This window comes from Thunnus albacares, chromosome 18, assembly GCF_914725855.1.
Source record: "Thunnus albacares chromosome 18, fThuAlb1.1, whole genome shotgun sequence".
NCBI lineage: Eukaryota > Metazoa > Chordata > Actinopteri > Scombriformes > Scombridae > Thunnus > Thunnus albacares.
In genome coordinates this window covers 5681863-5702147 of record NC_058123.1, presented here as the reverse complement: position 1 = coordinate 5702147, position 20285 = coordinate 5681863, and the positions used below count along the sequence as shown (strand labels likewise).

The 20285-nt window shown below is 35.7% G+C and overlaps 2 protein-coding genes across 4 annotated transcripts; one reads left to right on the top strand and one right to left on the bottom strand.

Annotated features, from left to right (window-relative positions):
- Positions 1–282: 282 nt before the first annotated feature.
- On the top strand, positions 283–7549 carry hnrnpd (heterogeneous nuclear ribonucleoprotein D). Of its 2 annotated transcripts, XM_044333754.1 has the most exons (8): positions 283–748; positions 1705–1873; positions 3106–3267; positions 3484–3615; positions 3697–3796; positions 5714–5860; positions 5993–6088; positions 7348–7549. In XM_044333754.1, the coding sequence occupies exons 1-7, from the start codon at positions 582–584 to the stop codon at positions 6058–6060; spliced, it is 945 nt and encodes a 314-aa protein (XP_044189689.1). In that variant the 5' UTR covers positions 283–581; the 3' UTR covers positions 6061–6088; positions 7348–7549. The 2 variants fall into 2 exon arrangements, with proteins under 2 accessions (XP_044189689.1, XP_044189688.1); XM_044333753.1 differs by lacking the exons at positions 5993–6088; positions 7348–7549 and having other exon boundaries at positions 286–748; positions 5371–5790.
- On the bottom strand, positions 6277–11451 carry si:ch73-234b20.5 (uncharacterized protein LOC449923 homolog). Of its 2 annotated transcripts, none has more exons than XM_044333757.1 (3): positions 11239–11451; positions 10250–10417; positions 6277–8780 (listed from the first exon to the last, which is right to left on the bottom strand). In XM_044333757.1, exons 1-3 carry the CDS (start codon positions 11239–11241, stop codon positions 8643–8645), a joined length of 309 nt encoding a protein of 102 aa, XP_044189692.1. In that variant the 5' UTR covers positions 11242–11451; the 3' UTR covers positions 6277–8642. The 2 variants fall into 2 exon arrangements, with proteins under 2 accessions (XP_044189692.1, XP_044189691.1); XM_044333756.1 differs by lacking the exon at positions 11239–11451 and adding an exon at positions 10815–11212.
- Positions 11452–20285: the final 8834 nt, after the last annotated feature.

Here is a 20285-nt window from a genome sequence, read left to right as displayed (position 1 = left end):
GTCAACCGCTAATAAACCTCAAGAAGAAGAAGAGCCTGCTGAACGTAGAAAGAGGAAGCTTGAAGGGCAGGATGGTAGATATGAGGAGGGAGTGGAGCATCAAAGGGCTGTTAAGAAAGGGGAAAAATAATTACAGGTTTAAAGGGCTTTATTTAAATGTTTAAACGAGACAGGTTTAATATCCAAAATATATATAAAGTCATGAAGATACAAACTCCGGTACAAAAGGTGGCAGCATGCAGCTTTATCGTTGGTTTGTAGTCCTCCAGTGAAACCAAAGAAGAAGAAGAGCCCGATGAAAACAAAACCGACGCTCACAAAAATCACCCTTTACATATTATAGCAACTGAAACTCATTTGCCTTACTGAAACACATTTTTTTTCTTTGCCTGAATCCAGATGAACGTTGCTTTTTAAATTCAATTAGACTAACTAATAAGCTTGCTGTAATTAGCGCCAAGCGGTTTAATCTAACGATATATCAAAATATTAGCGATATAGCATTAGCTCACGGCTTCTGACGTAGCTTGAGTTTCCGAGCTGTTTAGGTGACAACTTTAGTTACTTAGAAAGGCCGAAACATGTCGGACGATTATGAATTCAGCGAAGATCCGACCACGACGAGAATGGAAGAGGACGGAGAGGCAAACAGTGATGACCCGATGTCTGCGGCCGGTGACTGCGGCCCGACGGGGGGCGAGGCCGAGGGATCAAGAATTGACGCCAGTAAAAACGAGGAGGATGAAGGGTACGAAAACATCCGCCACACCGATGTTACAGTGAAATTAGTCTCCACATTTAAACATTTAACCAACCAGTTTGATGTCATTAATATACCACAGCTGTGTTTTTTTCATGTAAACACCAAACAAGTGCTGTTCAGCCTGCAACTAGTTACTGTATGGCAGTGGAGAAAAGTAAATAAATACATTTATTGAAGTACTATTTTGAGGTACTTGTATTTTACTTGAATATGTCCATGTGATGCTACTTTATACTTCCACTCCACTACATTTCAGAGGGAAATATTTTACTTTCCACTCCATCATTTTTATTTGACAGCTTTACTTGCTTTTCAGATGAAGATTTGACACAATGGATAATATAACAAGCTTTTAAGATACAACACATTGTCAAAGATGAAACCAGTGGTTTCCAACCTTTTTGGCTTTTGACATCTTACAAAAAGCAGTGTGTAGTCGGGGTCACATTTCAGATGTCTATGAGTTGTTAACAGCTCCACCAAATAGTGATTTTTCCCTCTAAACTTCTCACATGCTTTCATTTCAATAAATGTTCAAATGATCCAATATTTCAGCAAAAATCAAAGATTAGAGAAAAAGTCCAAAAACTGAAAACAGATTTGTGTATCAGAACTTTGTTTTTTCTTCTTTCCTCTCCCATTAATCATCTCACGACCCCTCAGATTTATCTGCTGACCCTTTGGAGGGGCCTGACACCTATGTTGGGAACCACTGGACTAAACTAACTAACTGTATATAAAGTAGTTGAAACAGTAACATGCTGCTCTAACACTGATGCTTCAGTATTAATAATCTAATATCATAATATAATAATATATAAGTCCAGGGACCAAACCGCTACTTTTACTTGTAATGGAGGATTTTTATATTGCTGTATTGGTACTTTTACTTCTTCCACTACTGCAGTATGGTTTCCTTAAACATGTTGTTTTGTCATTAGGAAAATGTTTGTTGGAGGGCTCAGTTGGGATACGACTAAGAAGGACCTGAAAGATTACTTTTCCAAGTTTGGGGAGGTTGTAGACTGCACTTTAAAACTGGATCCAATGACCGGACGCTCCAGAGGCTTTGGCTTTGTGCTCTTCAAAGAAGCTGAAAGTGTTGACAAGGTATTGTCCTGCTCCAATAAGTAGTGTTTACATCACATGTACTCTGCAAATCAAGATTCATGCAATACCACATGTACAGCACTGACTTATAATGTTTAATGTAGCTGTTAAATAGGGAATGAGTCTATTTTTGGGTTATTGCCTGAATCATTGCCAGCTCCAATTTGTACCTCTCGTGTAATATTACATTCAAGTCACAGAGCGAAGCATCCAACCTTTTCCTGGAAATAAATACCTGGCAAGATTTGAAAAAACCAGAAGGACATTTAACAACACTTAGTGCTTTTCTGATGGTGTTTCCAAGATCTTTAAATACTCTTCTAACCATCTGCCTGAAAAAATATTCTGCCCACTGCTCGATGAAAATCATTTTAAACCTGTTAACCAAGTTGTGAGCTTGTTTACTAGCCAAACACATTTGTCCCTGTACATGCAAAATATGAACACATTTGTTTATATAAATACATACCATATTATCTGATAATAAAAATGTAAATTTTGTTTCACGTTGTACAAATTGAGCAAGGAGATATGTAATGTCTGGCTACCATCTTTGTTTGGATTTGGGGGAAAAGAGGTGCATATTTGGAAACGTGCAGCAGACAGAATATTTTTTTCATCCAGATGGTTTGAAGAGTCTTTGAGGATTTTGGAAATAATTTAAGAACAGCTGTAAATGTTGTTAAATGTAATGGAAATACATGAGAGGCACAAACTGGGGATAAATTATTGCCTCCGATTTGTTCAGTGATTCAAAAAGTGGATGAATGAAGTAGAGCTGAAACGATTAGTGGATTAATTGAAAAGTCTATCAACAGAAAATTAATTGGCAAATACATGTATTTTGATAATTAATAATCATCACTATTCAAGCAAACAAACATCTTCTGGTTTCAGCTTCTTTATTGTGAGTATTTGCTGCTTTTCTGTTTTATATAATTGATAAATGTGTGTGTTTTGGACTGCTGGTTTACTAAATAATTTACATTGGGCTCTGTAAACTTGTGCTGGACACTTTTTCACAATTTTCTGACATTTTATTGTCCCAACAATTCATTGATTAATTTAGAAATTAATCAGCAGATTAATTGGTAATGAAAATAGTTTGTTAATTAAATTGTTTAATTTGTTAAAGCTTTGATGCCTTTAATAAAAAACATCACCTGTGAGAAGTTGCAAACTGATTTACTACATGATCCTTTTTTTTTGTTAACTGTTACTTTGTCATGAAGGTTGCCACACAGAAGGAGCATAAACTCAATGGAAAGGTCATTGACCCCAAAAAAGCCAAGGCCATGAAGAGCAAGGAGCCTGTAAAGAAGATCTTTGTTGGCGGTCTCTCTCCAGACACTCCTGAAGAGAAAGTCAGAGAGTATTTTGGTGCCTTCGGAGAGGTACGTGTCTCCTTAAATTCACAGATTTAGTTGTCAGTTGTACTGTGGTTTATTATGTTTTCTTAATCTACGGTAATAATTAATTTCTAGTGTGTCTGCATGTCTAGTGCTAGTAAATCCCGCCCCCTAGCTTCTTTCTCTAAACACTATTAAATCAGGCACTTTTAATGAAGACTAATTAAAAGTATTTAATACATAAATGTATGGTTTGAACAGGTGGAGTCAATTGAACTTCCCATGGAGAACAAAACAAACAAAAGGAGAGGCTTCTGCTTCATAACGTTCAAAGAGGAAGAGCCAGTTAAGACAATCATGGAGAAAAAGTACCACAACATCGGACTAAGCAAGGTACGCGCTCTTATTGACAACTTCCATAACGCATACAAGACCGGTACGGAAATAAATCAACTTAATTTTTCGTTCCTTTAGTGTGAAATAAAGGTGGCGATGTCCAAGGAACAGTACCAGCAGCAGCAGTACTGGGGAGGCAGAGGTGGATACTCATCCAGGTCTCGAGGAAGAGGTGGTGGTGAGTGGAGAACACGTCGGTGGTTATGCTTAGTGTGTAGCAGGTACAGAAAGACGTAAATCAAGCTACCTGTTCACCTTTTGAGTCCTTACTGAACAATACTTTCTCAATAACAAGCAGTGCTGCCTCACTACTTGGCTTCATCAAACTTTAGTTCTTTTTTATAGGAATTAGAAGTGAAATAATTTGTTGATTAAATGATTAGTTGATCGTCAGAAGAATAATTAGCAACTATTCTATAATGGATTCATTGTTTTTGTTAAATTTTCAAGCAAAAATCCCAAATATGCTTCCAGCTTCTCTTTGATTTTGTCAAACAACCATTTCATGACATCACATTTGGCTTTAGGAAAATAACAAGTTTTGTTTTACACACACATTTATTTTCGATAGATATGCAGAATTTTATCAATAGGAAATCAGGTACTGCTGGTATATTTTGTGATCAGTGGAATGGAAAGTAATATTACCTTCAGTATTTAATTCAGCTGCTAAATCAGCTCTGTAAAATTCACATCCACAAATCTAAACGGTCCAACTCCAAACGCTGCTTTCATCGTTTTATTGTTGAACTCAAGCAGTACGACAAGTTAATCAGAGACGTGAAGATCAAAAAAAATGAAGGAGATTTTCACTTATTCTGGCGGATTACAGTTTAGGTGGAGTAATGGTGCGTCCATTCAAGTCTGAAGTCGGAAATTTACAAGTTAAAAATCCCAACTTCAGATCTTGAAGTTACAATCCCGAGTTAAGATCTCGAAGTGTTTCACGACTCACAAAGCCAAATGCAAACAATCATCATGGCTGACCGCAAGAAACTCATCTTCTCCATATAGTGAGTTAGCTAGTGTGGAACATTTACGACTAATTTTGACATCACTCTACATAGATAATTGATCCCATTTGATTTACAATATTTTTAGGAAGGGAAGTGACTATATATATATATATATATATATATATATATATATATATATATATGGCCTTAAGCCTTAAGCTTCACTGTGTCCTTCATTCGAGTCTGGCTGATGACCTTTGTTGTGTGTCTTTCTCCATCTCTCTCCTCTCATTTCCTCTCATTTCTCTACCGTTTGATATGTAACAACAGCGTAAAATGCCCAAAAAATGTAATAATAAAAAAAACGTTATCTGAGTTGTTGTTTTTTTTTTTATAGAAGAGCAAACAGCTTGTGAAAAACAAGCATGAGGGTTTGATACTGGAAAATATTTTTGTTGAGAGAGAGAGAGAACTTTATTAATCCTAAAGGGAAATTAAAGCTACCTGACATGACTTTAAATACAAAAACAATGAGGTAGGTAAAAGAAACATTACAATTAAAAGGTTAAATTATATACAATAACTAAATAGACTAACGTAAATATACTAGACTACAGATATAACCATAATTATAATATACAATTTGCTGAGTGTACACTGTTTAATGGTGTTTATATGTTATACTGTACATTAGTGCAGGAGGAGATTTCTATGGTAGTAAGGTGCTTGATTGTTCCTGGATGTTAGAATTGAGGTCGTATAATCAAAAATGTGATGAAATTCGATTTAATTGCAGGTCCCAATCAAAATTGGCACCAGGGTTATGGCAACTACTGGAATCAAGGCTATGGAAATTATGGATACAGTAATCAAAAAAAAAAGAAGAAACATTACAATTAAAGGCTAAATTATATACAATAACTAAATAGACTAACTTAAATATACTAGACTACAGATATAACCATAATTGTAATATACAATTTGCTGAGTATACACTGTGTAATGGTGTTTATATGTTATAATATACTGTACATTAGTGCAGGAGGAGATTTCTATGGTAGTAAGGTGCTTGATTGTTCCTGGATGTTAGAATTGAGGTCGTATAATCAAAAATGTGATGAAATTCGATTTAATTGCAGGTCCCAATCAAAATTGGCACCAGGGTTATGGCAACTACTGGAATCAAGGCTATGGAAATTATGGATACAGTAATCAAGGCTACGGAGGATACGGTGGCTATGATTACTCTGGTTACAACAACTATTATGGATATGGTGACGACAGCAGTAAGTTTACTCATCTGTGAAAACACCCTCTGATGTGCCGCAATGTGCTTCAGCTTCATATCAGCCATTCTTTTTATTCTTTATTACTTCTTCTATTACTTTACTTTCTGTTATTTTGTACCACTGTTGTAGATCAATCTGCTGGATATGGCAAGTCGCCACGACGTGGTGGTCACACCAACAGTTACAAGCCGTATTAATTGGGGGAAAAACCTCATATTCAAGTAGGTATGTAAGAACAAAAATACACTAATTACTTTAAACTTTAAAGTAGTTATATTTAATTTGCTGTTTGGTAACATTATGTATAATTTCCTCTTATAAATTTCTTTTTCTCAGCACCCTCAAGTGCTTTACAGTAGTGGTAACATAGAGGCTACAGTCTTGTGGCGATTATTTTAACAGCCGGCCTTCTGCTGCCTCTTTTGCACCTTTTTTTTTTTTTTTTTTTTTTTTTTTTTTTAAACTGTAAAGTTAACAGGTAAAGTACTGCTACTACAGTAAATGGATGCCAAAGTTATGGATGTGCAAGGAAACAGAAAAGGAAGTATGTTGTCTCCTAACTCTGACATACCTTGTTTGTACCTGCCAGCGGAGCTTCCTTGCAGGCCATGAGCTGACTCCCAGATACTCTCAGGGCCCGCTCAATGCGGACCGGGTACGAGAAGCATACGCTCTCGAATGCTGCCATTTGGTATGGTCTTACAACATCCTGTATCAGCATTTCTAAACTAAACAATATGGGACACGTCCAGCTTTGTCATCTTTCTTTCCATTTTAATTTGTTTGCAACTGTATGTAATGTAAAACTTAAAATATACACATGTAATTGTCATTTTTTACAGGCCCTTACTCCCCCACAAGTAATGATTATAAATATGAAAGTAATAATAATAACTATTTGCTTTTCAAAGGATACGTACAGCATTCTCTGGACTTTCCAGTTCCTATTGTTAATATATGCATTCCTAATCTTATCTAAAATGCTTGTTTCTTTATTTAGCTCTTGTAGCCAGTAGTCCATGAGCTAAATCCTGGTTCGTATTTGGAGGCTACTGTGTTGGGGGATAAAGTGCTTTACTTTTGTGTACATGTATTGTTCTGTTTTGTGTTACTGACAGCGATGGAAAAGACTCCTCTTTTCTTAATTTTCCTGTAACAAATTTTCCTCTTAACCTTTTTGTAAAACAAGAAGAATCAAAGTGTCACCACATTTCCAGAAATTTGCATGTAATGCTTTCTTTAATGTGTACTTTCGACCAATCGAAGGTTTCTTCTATTTAATATTTTTGGCTTTTTTGACATCTCACTTCAGGATTTCTAGCTTATGGACTTTTTAAACTGTAAAAAAATGTTAAAATAATTATGTTTTTTCTTATCATTTTTTACATTTTGGACATTATAAACACGGGGATTCCTATTTTGTTTGTGTTTTGAACAGATTTGTGTTCATCTATAGCTGATTTGTTTCTGTTTGTTTTTCATAGGTATCAGAGTGATGAAAGGCTGCTGTCAGCTGGTGGAGAATTGGCCACAGTGATGATGGTATCCAGCAAAGATCACTAGCTGATTGTAAGAACATAACTGAAGAGCACTATGACCTACATTTCCTCTTATACTTACCGGAGTATTTGTTGGATCTTAAACCTTTTTTTTTTTGGATTTTTGACGTTTTTTGCATTTATTTTAGAACACAGCAAAGTTTTAGCAGTTTTTTTTTTTTTTTTTTGCGTTCCTCATCCCTTCTCGTTTTTTGTATTTAATGTTCTCAAATTGCTGTTTGTGAATTGCTTCATTTATTACATAACTTGAAATGTTAGATTGGTTGGGACAGATCACAAATATATATATATATATATATATATATATACAGTACTGTGGTAGCAAAGATACACAATGTGTTGTTACAATTTATCCTCTTAATCATAGTCATCAATCATTTAATACATATGATATTACAGAATTTGACAGTCATAAACATACAGAATATATACACAGTGTATTGAACATAAAAGAAATGTGACAAAATAAAAATAATAAACACTCATTTTGGATTTGTGATCCTTTGTGAAATATTAATTTAGTGGTATTACGCCTCTAGTTAATGAATGTTGGAGTGTTACGGAAGCATTTCAGTCAGCTTCATCACAATTTATGCAACTCTGCTGAATTTTATCTTCACGACATGAAATGAAATGACATCGCAGACTAACCTGATAAGCTTTCAGAGGTCACAACATCGTGTACCTGTTGAATTTACATAAATATTTTGATCTTACAGGTGCAGTGTGTAGAAATTTAGTAGCATCTAGCTGAATGGGATTGGCAGAAATGGAATATAATAATCATAAGTATGTTTTAATTAGTGTATAATCACCTGAAAATAAGAATCATTGTGTTTTTGTTACCTTAGAATGAGCCCTTTATATCCACATAGAGAGCAGGTGCTCTTCCGTGGAGTCCGCCATGTGGCACCGCCATGTTTCTACGGTAGCCCAGAACAGACAAACCAAATATTGGCTCTAGAGAGGGACTTTTCACAAGTTTCTCGGCCACCGTAGGTTCTCCTACACGCTTGGAAGAGGAGGGTAAAGGGAGGAGTATTCAGTCGGTTGCAATCTGCCACCTCACTACTAGATGCCACTAAATCCAACACACTGGTCCTTTACAAATATACAAAACATCTCTTTGTGTGAGTTGAAATGATCACATGGGAGCTATTAAATGCCACCATCTTCATACTTTTCAGTCCTGAGCAGATAAAGGAGTTCAGATTTCGGATTTATATAACATTTGTAGCGTAGAGGATGATGAGGATAACGATGATGAGCACAATCACGCCGATTATTATCATCATTTTAATGTTTTTCCACCAGTATTTTCTGGCCACCCGTGTGGACGTTCTTTGGAATGAGTCAGCCTGAAAAGAAAAATAACAGAAACATAATAAAACATCAGTAATGGAAGAAGTACTCAGATCTTTTACATAAAAATGTAAAAAGTACCAGTACAACAATGTAAAAAGACTCCATCACGAGTAAAAGACTTTCATCAGAAGTATTAACAGCAAAATGAGCTTTAAGTATCAAACTCTTAAGCACTAATTTTGCAGAAAAGAAATCACTGTGAAAGATATTATTTATGACATAAAAATATTGTTAATACTGGTGAGTTAAGGGGTAAATACCATCTTACTGTTGTAGTGCTGTATAATCAATTAGGTTGTTTAATCCAGTGGTTCCCAATCTAGGGGTCAGGCCCCTCCGAAGGGTCACAAGATAAATCTGAGGTTTCATGAAATGATTAATGAAAACGCAAGGTCTGCTGCACAAATTTATATAAATTTTTTGAAATTTGGTCAAATGTTTGCATCTTTTGTGAAATATCAGATTCTTCAACCTCTTTGGCCCTTGAGTTATTGAAATGAAACCATCTGAGAAGTTTTGAGGGGAAATCGCTCTTTGTTGGAACTGCTAACAACTCACAGACATCTGAAATAGACACTGTCACACGCCAAAAAGGTTGAAAACCACTGGTTTAAAGGATATGTCTACATTTTTCCAAGTCTATCTTAAAACAATACTGACAATGTTTATTGAAAGGGTTACTGGTCGCTGTAATAGCTCCTACTGGCCATACTGGCCACAAAGAGAGCCCTTCCTAAAGCAATTTCAATGTAAGTGATTGAGGATAAAATCCACGGTCCTGGTTCTGTGTGAAAATATATTCCAAAATTCAGCTGAAGGTAATATGAGGCGTCTGCAGTCTTCTGAGTTGGACAAATCAGGATGGAAATCTTCAAAATTTATTGTATTTTTAGTATTAAATTTAAATTTGGCTTCCACAGATAGTGTTTTTATGCTGGATTGCAGTGGAGAGATGGTAACGCCAAGCAAGAATTCTGTTTGAAAAAGAGTGTTACTTTGGAAAATATCCTCTTGACTGAGCTTAAAGAACTTTACAAGTCAGTTATGGACTAACTAAACGAGGCCTGTGGATTTTGTCCCCCATCACTTACATTGACCTGGTTTCTTTGTGGCCTGTATGGACAACATGAACGATTACAGCAACCAAACTGTTTTAATGTAAATATGGGCATGGTAGTATTGTTATAAGATAGACTTGAAAAAGAAAATCTTAATCTATAAAAGTTAATAGTAACTACAGCAGTCAGATAAATGTAGTAGAGTAAAAAGTACAATATTTCCCTCTGAAATATAGTAGAGAAGAAGTATGAAGTGGCATAAAATAGAAAAACTTAAGTACAGTACTCGAGTACATGTAGTTAGTTACTCTTCACCACTTTACTAACAGTTTTCTTGTGTTTTGAAGGAGTCATATATGAAGACTGTTTTAACAACAGAGTAGAGTCCTGCTTTGTATACTTACAGATGCCTGCAGTTCACCAGTCTTGCCGATCAGATCATCTAATCGGTCGCCTCTCTCCAGCACTTTATTGATGTTGTCTTTCAGAATTACTTTAACCTCATTGACCTGACCTTGCACTTGGTCAAGCTTAGATGAGCTAGGGGCCTCCGCTTGAGAGTTTGGGTCAGCCTGTTAATAAAAAAAAAAAAAAAAGAGTCTGTCACGTGTTCCACAAATTTACTACCGTGCAAACTGCACTCTGAAAGTCTGTCAGACAACTGTCGGAGCAACGCAGCGATTTTAAATGACCAAACCTCACTTCCTGTAACTGTGTGAACAGGAAAGAGTGCTATCAGGCCTGACTTAGTTTACCAAGGGCCTGTGTGATTGTCATATGAAAACCTCAACTTCCACAGTTAGAAACTAAACCTACTTAACAAAGAGAAGTAACAGCCAGATTTCACCGCAATGAAGAGTAGTAGAACAAATCTACTTTGGTGATGTGGAAAAGAACAATTTTTAAGATGATAACTGAGCTAAACGTCAGTATTTAATAGTATTTCAGTATCTAAAGTACAACACTTACCATAGCAGAACTGTTTCTCAACCACAATCAACAGGAATATTCAGCTTCATACAAAAAGTAAAAACCTCCACGAAGTCCTGTCAGCCAGTGTAAAAAACAAATACAGAGATCTGTGCTTCTTGTGACTGCATGAGTCATACAGTAAGAGCAGAACAAATGTCTGCTGAAGGTTGCACCTCCTCTCTGTTAATCATTAACTACCTGTTGCCTTAATCAAAGTCTCATTGGCTTTAGGAGGAGCCGGTCTCAATCGCCTCAAAGAGCTGCTTTCATTTCCTGCTTTTCATGAGTTCTGCTACATCACACAAGAGCAAAAAATATCACCTTTACACGACTACAGGTTTCGTCATTCAAGACAAAAAAAAGATCTGCGGTTTAACCAACAAAAACATGTCAGTTTGGCACTTCTGTGTGAGTTACATACCATCAGCCGTCAGGATGCAGGTCAGCACTGATCTGATATGTCCGGGCAAAGGGCTGCTTGCTGCTCAGAGTGATTTGCAAGGCAATAAAGCGGTGAAGTCACTCGGGTTGCTTAACTTCATTTCCTTGTCCTGTGTTGTCAGCTTGTTATTTCAGCAGTGCAGAAACCAGAAACCGTTCAGCAAACGTGCTTAATTCATGCTGTTGTAGCTCAGATGAGTGCTCAGTGTCAGGAAATGATTGTTCCTTTATTTTTTAAACTTTTTATATTATATAAAAAGTCACATACAAGCACCATATCTCATAAAGAAATATACGTCATCTTACCAGCAGTCTGTTATCTAAAGTAATCTGTGTTTATGAAACTGCAATGTTGGATGACATATTCAAAACGTTAAGTAAAAGTAGCAACACAAAAACATATAAATACTCAGTTTACTTCAAAGTGAAAGTAAACTGAGTATTTATATGGCCATTTTCTGTGTATATAACACATACACAGAAAATGGCCCCTGTGTATGTGTTATATACTATGATAAATTTAATTATATAATTATTATCATCGTCACCAAAACAAAAATTGATTAATCTCACATAGATGTAAGTTTAGTTATTAAGGTTTTGGTTTTTAATGTAAGTTTGTATTGTCTACATTTTCATATATAGAGTTATTTCACTTATTTTCTGATTTTCATATTAGGCTTGTATTCTTGCATCTTGTTTTATTGATCAATGTTAATTGATCATTAAGTTGTAAATTGTTTTATTGTTGCTGTTTTTGTGTCGACCCTAGGAAGGACTGGCGACAAATTAGATTATTAAGACTGATGTGTGTGTAATATTTTACAGTTGTACTGCTAATAAGTGCTAATTATCTATATACTGTTTTGTAGTTTAAGTAGAACAATGCATAACAGTATTTTGTAAGCTCACTATATACTTGTATATTTATATACTTACTAATAACTTTAGCTGTCAGATTAATGTGGTGGACTAAAAGGTATAAAGTATAAAGTAGCATACAATAGAAATACTCGTGTAAAATACAGTACTTGAGTAAATGTAATTACACAACTTAAAACTGACATATTCTGAGCAGACAACCAAGCTGACCTGAGAAATACACCTTCTGTCTGTCATTAGAGTATCTTAAACTGTTTATTTAAACAGTTCAAACATTTTATCCTAGCATGTTAGCTTTTTATCAGAACGGAATATCTCAGTTCCCCCTTAAACCAGGTGCCATTAAACCCCCTTTTAATGGATATATTAAATCTAGATTTGATTCTATAAACTGGAGTGAAATTAAAATATATTTAAGAGATAAATTGAACATTACTGGTCACAACTGCTCTAATTAGCTTGTTTGGCTTTTAGCGTTTTTAGCTAGCAGCCAAGCTAGCTAAAAATGCCAAGTCTACCACTTCAAACTGAAATATCTCAATAACTGTGGGATGGATTGCCATGAAATTTTGTACAAACATTCATGTTCTCCAGAGGATGAATCCTACTGAATTTAGTGATCCTCTGACCTTCCCTCTAGCACCACCATGAGGTTGACATTTTTGTTTTTTTAGTGAAATATTTCAGCAACCTTTGGATGGACTGCCAAGAAATTTGGTACAAATATTCATGGTCTCCAGAGGATGACTCCTAGTGAGTTTGGTGATCCTCTAATGTTTAGTGCCAACATTAGATTGAAATCTATGTTTTTTGAGTGAAATATCTCAACAGCTATTGGATGGATTTTCATTAAATTTGGTCCAGACATTTCATGTTCCCCTCAGGATGCACAGTCATCAGGTCAAAATTTCAGCCTGCACAATACTTTTCTTTCAGCCTCAGCTATAGCTACTGTGTTAATTAGCATGCTAACATGCTTAGGTGAACAAGGTAAACATTATACCTACTCATTGTGAGCCTGTTAGCATGCTAACATCTTCACAAAGCTGCATGATCTTGTTTCCCAAATATTCTGAGTATTGCTGTCAGAAGCAGTAGTTTGCATGTCTTTCATCTGCAGTGTAAAACAAAATATTGCTTCACTCAAACCACATTTTAACATTAACAGCCTCACTCAATGCTGAATCTCCCTCCATTTTTTGTTCCGCTCTTTCAGCCTTTCCCCAACATTAATTGCATCACAACTGAAGTCTGTATCATCAGTCCTGCAAAGGGAAGTAGAGACCAGAATTGGGGGGAAGAGGAATAACAGAAGCCTATGTTGTAACAGAAGTCCAAAAAATGACACTTTATTTCATTCATATGTCAACTATACATAAATTGCAAAGCCAAATATTAACACTATACAGCTTAAACAGGTCAAGAAATGTCATTATAGCTTAACTGAGCTGAGGATGTAGTCCCCTGATGAAATGGATCTGTGCATGAGTCATATAAGCCAACATTGGGAGGGAGGTGCTGCTCTTTTGTGAACGCTCGCCAAATACTGAGGAGACAGGAGTGGCTGATTAAAATTAAATAAAGATATATAAAACAGCCATCTGTATACCCTTACATAACATAATAAAGACAAGTAACAAAGACAGTAATCATGGACTTTGTACAGTTAAGATGCTTGATTTTTATACAGCTACTCAGTATAAGGTACTCAGTAACATATTAAATTATTACTGGATGTTTAAAGTTTAACCCTGGACAAAGGAGGTTCACAGATACATAAATGGTCTCATAATAACCAGAAAGAATTCATATAAAGAAAGTAAATTTACACAAGTAATGTACATAAAGGGTAGGATTTAGTGACATCTAGTGGTGAAGTTGCAGATTACAACAAAATGAATTTTACAGTATTTACTTGAGTATTTCCATTTGATGCTACTTTATACTTCCACTCCACTACATTTCAGAGGGAAATATTGTCCTTTCCACTCCACTACATTTACTGGATAGCTTTAGTTACTTTTCAGATGAAGATTTGACACAATGGATAATATAACAAGCTTTTAAAATACAACACATTGTTAAAGATGAAACCAGTGGTTTCCAACCTTTTTATAGCAAAACTGTATACCGGCACATCGCTAGGCTGAAAACATATTTTTATTTCAACCGGACAGCATTTTTCAATTTTTACTGTCTTCAAAAACCCTCTGCTCTGTTTCTGTGTCATCTTGAGTGTTTCTGACACTTTCACTTTCTGGAAAGGCCTTATTTATGCAGATAGTCACTCAGGAGTCAGGGGCTAAAGACATTTTAATTTGGGTGTAATTTTAGGCATTGAAAACGTTCACTGTGAACTGGATTTATTGGGACTATTTTTTCAGTGGAGAATGTGATGTTTAATTCTGTTAATATTACAGTTCATGAAGCGAAGTTTTGGTGTTGTACCGACAGTCAGGCTGGTGAGCAGATTCATCATAGTGTGAGATGACAGCAGGTAATGTTCAAAGCAGGTCAGTCACATGATGCAGGTGTCATCGGTGGTGCAAATAAAAAGCAAAACTGCAGTTTACAGCTGGGAGTGTCTGACTACTGAGAGAGTAGCTGCAGAGATATTTATTGTGTTTGTAATGGTAGTTTAAGGTTGGTTTAGTTGTTTTTGATTGATTCATTCGTTGTTTGGACAGTTAGGAGGGTAATATAAAGAAAAAAAAGACTCTTAAATATGGACTTTGGTTTGAGCTTCATGTTCACTGATGTGTTTCAGAGTTCTGCACTTCATGTTGTCTTTCCTGATGTTTGACAGTATTTTCTTCTTTTATTTATTTAAAATAATCATTAGTTGCAGAGCTTTTGTTTTTCCGTATTTGATGTTTTGGCCTTATTGCAATATAGCAATTTGTGTCAAGTGCAGCTGATATGTCTTATTATTTTCATTATTGATTAATCTGATGATTTTTTTTATTAATCGCTTACTCTATAAAATATCAGAAATAATGATTCATCAAAAACATCCATCACAGTCTCCCAGAGTCAATCATTATGCCTTTAAATGTCTTGTTTTGTCGACCAACAGTCCAAAACACAAAGATATTCAGTTTAAAATAATATAAAACAGAGAAAAATTGAAAATTCTGAGAGAATATTTGATGGTTTTTACTGAAAAATTATTTAAACAATTAATTGATCATCAAAAAAATTGCAGATGAATTCTGTCAATCGACTTCAAATGATTCAAATGCTCACAAGTTTTCACTGTCAACAAGAAACAAACTAGTCCAGGTTATCTGCAGGTCCTGGAAAAGTTTTAAAATGTTTGAAGTTATATAAACTCTCTATTGCTGCAATATTTACTGGTCTGACAACATCTCAAATGAGGAACTGTATAGGAAGACAGTCAGCATTGACATGTCCCTTCAGATAAAGAAACAGGTTACGATGGCTCATCATGTCCTGAGAATGCCCAATGAAAGGAAACCTAAAATTGCTTTGAGATGGACCCCGACTGGGTAGAGAAAGAGAGGCAGACCAAAAACCACGTGACGAAGGACAATGAGATGGGTCTGTCATGGGACAAAGCACAGACAAGACAGGGTTCAGTGGTGGTGTTTTTTCTTTTGCATCGCTTTAATCATCTTGTGACCCCTCAGATTAATCCAGAGACCCTATGGGGGGACCCAACGCCCAGGTTGAGAACCACTGCATTAAGCAGGCTGTGTTTTCATTGATCTTAAATTTAGTTGTATTTTCTTTTTGTAATCAACCTCAAACCTCAAACTGAAAGAACCAGCTCTGCTGAACATTTTCTGTTTCTCTTCTGTCTGAGAGAACGTCACAGCAAAGTCCATTCACACATCAGGTAATTAAATATGACCTTTATAAACGGCGCCGGTTAACAGTGACGGGGAGATTCTAGGAAATTCAAATGTCAGCCTGATGATGTCGACGATGACACATCCAGGATTTCTGAATCATTCAGTTGAAGGAAATCAAACTCATTGAACCTGAGTGACTCACTGGACTCCGTTGGTCACAGTCTGCTGGAAATATAGATTTTTTTTTGTTCTTTAAAGATGTTCTGGTTTGTCACCAGCGTCCAAATGTAGCTAATCCACGCTAACATGCTGTTATCAGGCTAAAACCATCCTGCTAATTCTCATGCAGCTAATTAAGTTCCCTGAATGCAGTTATGTTGCAGTGCACTCTTAGTTTGAAATAAAGCTAACATGGGTCGACAGCTCTCATATAATTGGCTGAGTGCTGATCATGTGATGTGATGCACTGATGATGATGACGATGATGTAGGTGTTTAGGGGGGTCTGAAAAGGTTGAACCTCACATTTTCACTAAACCTTGGTTCCCAACATCACCAGTGTTTTTTGTTTTTGTGTGTTAAATTGTTAATAGTCCAACATTTCAGGTAATCTGTTAATTAATTAGACAATAATTAATTATTAATTAATTAAAAGTTTAAGAGAAGATTGTGTTTCATAAGGTTATGATCTATTAAAGGGGTCATATTCAGCTTTTTGCGGGTTTCTCTTATTTATATCCTGTTCTGATGTCGGATGTTAAACATGATCTAAGTTCCAAAACTTAAGGTGAATATATGTAGAAATATTGCCTGCAAGTCAATGCACTATGAACACCTTGTTTGTGACATTTTTTTCTACCTTGCTGATGAGCTGATGGCGTAAGGCTATTGCTAAGGTTGTTGCTAAGGTGGTTGCTAAGGTTTTTCCATGTGTTGTTTACATTGTCCACTCTCATACTTTAGATCTGATTCTCATTGTACGGATGGATTTGAGAAGTTCACATTTTGTGTAAGGAACGAGAAAAAGAAGTGAAATCCTGCTACTATAGTTTGTTTACGTAGCCTCTGGAGCCTAGGGAAGCTTCCTGAAACTGACCAATGAGAACAGAGTGGGCTCATCTGGAGGGGGGCCTTAAAGAGACAGGAGGTAAAATGGCCTGTTTCAGACAGAGGCTGAACTAAGGGGCAGCATAAAGGGCCAGTATAGAATAAATAGCATTAAAGGACAGGTTCACAGTTTTTCATGTGTGTCTATAAACAACAGTCAGGTGTCCATATGAACACTGAAAGAGGTTTTCCTCGCTGTAATTATTCCTCCTGTTCATACTGGCTATTAAAAGATCCCCTTCAAATGTGCTTTCAGTGTAAGTGATGGAGGCCAAAATCCACATTTTGTGCAAAAATGCATTTAAAAGTTGATGTGAAGCTTATATGAGGCTTAAGCAGTCTGAGTTAGTCACATCAAGTAGACATCTGACACATTTACAGTCTTTTTAGCATCAAATTCCCTCTTTGAGTTTCCCTGTTGAGCTGCGGTGGAAGTATAGTAACAAAAAGAGGGACTTTGACACTAAAAAGACTGTAACGTTGAAAGATATCTACTTGATTTGACTCATTTGGACGCTGGAGCTTCATATTAGCTTCTGATAAACTTTTAAATACATTCTTGCACTGATGGTGGACTGTGGATTTTGCATGTTAGCTCCTGACAGTTTATGTTTACAACCCTACTCACACTATTTCCTGTCCTCCCTGTTTTTCGCCACATGGCCTGGGTAAATTTCACCAGGTGGTTTTCAGTCTGAATGCAGCAGAGGGTAAAATCCTCTGACTCTCTGTCATCTCAAAGGTCAGCTTGTTATTGGGCAACAATGCAAATTTGCAGGTCAAAGTTATCTAGTGTTGACCTTTATGTGAAAAATTTGCATGGATTTACTTTGATGTTACTGGTAGTATGTTACATATACACCAGTACAATACATCTGTGATAAGCTCATATGAGCTAAAAGTGTTGACCACGCTGATGTCATATTATTAATTTCTCAGTTTCGGGAGTGAAATGGTTCCCAAACAGTTTGTTTACATCAGCAGCTGCATTTGTAAAGATACTTTTCATGTTTCAATGAATGAATGAAATGAATTCATCAGCATTAAAAATCCTGTTTCTGCGGTTCATCACATCAAACAGGACTCTGTGAAACATGTTAATTAATCAGGTTATTATGTACATAACACCAGTCTGTCTGTGCATCAGCTGATCTGCAGCTGGGATGTTAACATTCACAAGCTTTTTCATGGTTGAGTGTGTGTGTGAGAGTCTATAAAACACCAACATATCCAGACTACACACTCATCCTCTCTGCCTTGTCTGTGTTGTTGTAGGAGGGGATGTAAAGCAGTTTTCAGAACCAGTCGACTAAATATTTATAGTCATTTTTTATTCAAAACGAGCTGTTAATTCTATGTTGATGTGCATGACAGAGTTGATCATCTGCAGAGGGACAGTAACAGGAAAATATCTGACAGATTTATATACTCAATCACCTCATCAATAAGTCAAATATGTCCATTTATTAGACTGTTAGTCTGCTGAGAGTTTGATTGGTCCTGGATTCTTCTGTTCATGTGTAAATGAGCCAGAACACCACAGTCTGGACACACTAATGTGTGTGTGTGTTCGCATGTGATACAGACAGAATGTCTTTTGTATCATTTTATACACATTTAATCAAAATTCAGCCTCATGTATTTGTTATCTTTGGAAACTTTGGAGTCTCTGCTGAAGTTTAAAGCTGCCATAATAAATATTTTAAGTTAACAATGGATCAAATGTGTAATGTGAAAGAGGTCTCTTAAGGTGTTGCAGAAAAAAACCCCCACGAAACTCTACGTGTCCAGCACCAAACACCGATAGTCATGTTTAAAGAGTTACAGCAGGTGAACAAAACAACATGATCACCTGTGTGTTGTAAAGTAATTCATTATACAACTATACTGCAATAAATCCTGTCTGTGTAAAGGTTATGATGGTATTTTGTTCAGCCTGCACCACACAACACTGTGGGAGTTTCTAATGTTTATGAACAAAATAACAGCAACTTATCGGGTTAATGGGGCCTTTTCATTATTTTAAAAAAACATATTTTGTGTGTTTATAAAATATTATCTTATCATCAACCTGAGACTATTTTCAATTCCTTCTTTATAGCAGAAAGACATTGGTTGATTATCCACAGCTGCCAATAAAAGAAATGAGGAAAAAACAATATTACACTAAAATGTTCCAGATGGTCTGTCTCACTAATGAAAAGCCACTTAAACCACAAACCACTTAGGCTATAAGAGGGATAAACATATTAGATCATCAGACAATGTAATAACACAGAAATACATATATCCACAGACAAAACAACTAAAGTAATAAAAAATGTAAATAAGTACAACTAAAGTGAGGATTAGTCAGAAATCTGTAATGTTTTATAAATACTCTGAGCTTCTTTTGCTATTATAGCATGTTTCACAAATTAATAACTCACTAAAAAAACTAAATCAAATTTAAACAATTGTACAACATTAACACTTTTATTCTTCCATTAAAACTCCAACTTTCACACCATAATAAATGAAAAGAGGCAAGTAATGTTCCCTTTCAGATATCCAAATTTGAAATTATTCCCAAAACATTCATGAAATAAAATTCTGAGGTATTTGTAATGATGATCAAAAGATCCAATATTTCACCAGAAAAATCAAAGATTAGAGAAAAAGTCCAAAAACTGAAAACAGATTTGTGTATCAGAACTTTGTTTTTTCTTCTTTCCTCTCCCATTAATCATCTCACGACCCCTCAGATTTATCTGCTGACCCTTTGGAGGGGCCCCGACCTCTAGGTTGGGAACCACTGGACTAAACTAGCTAACTGTATATAAAGTAGTGTAAACTAGCTCCACCTCCAGCAGCTACAACAGTAACATGCTACTCTAACACTGATGCTTCACTATTAATAATCTAATGATGTCATATAAAATAATATATCAGTCAGAGGGACCAAACCACTACTTTTACTGCAATACTTTAACTACATCAAGCTCATAATACTTAAATACTTTTACTGCAATACTTTAACTACATCAAGCTCATGATACTTATGTACTTTTACTGCAATACTTTAACTACATCAAGCTCATAATACTTAAGTACTTTTACTGTAGTAGGATTTTTCATAGATAAATAGACAGAGTACCATATTAATCCCAAAGGGAAATTAAATTATTACAGCAGCCACTTGACATAAATTAAAACACAAAAACTGTTTAATTTGTATAACAGTG

Excerpts from the sequence above, each read along its gene's own strand:
- hnrnpd (XM_044333754.1), top strand. The coding sequence starts at position 582 with ATGTCGGACGATTATGAATTCAGCGAAGATCCGACCACGACGAGAATG. Across the intron at positions 749-1,704 it reads AAAAACGAGGAGGATGAAGG|GAAAATGTTTGTTGGAGGGC; the intron begins GTACGAAAACAT and ends TTTTGTCATTAG. Across the intron at positions 3,268-3,483 it reads ATTTTGGTGCCTTCGGAGAG|GTGGAGTCAATTGAACTTCC; the intron begins GTACGTGTCTCC and ends TGGTTTGAACAG.
- si:ch73-234b20.5 (XM_044333757.1), bottom strand. Across the intron at positions 8,781-10,249 it reads CTGGTGAACTGCAGGCATCT|GCTGACTCATTCCAAAGAAC; the intron begins GTAAGTATACAA and ends TTTTCTTTTCAG.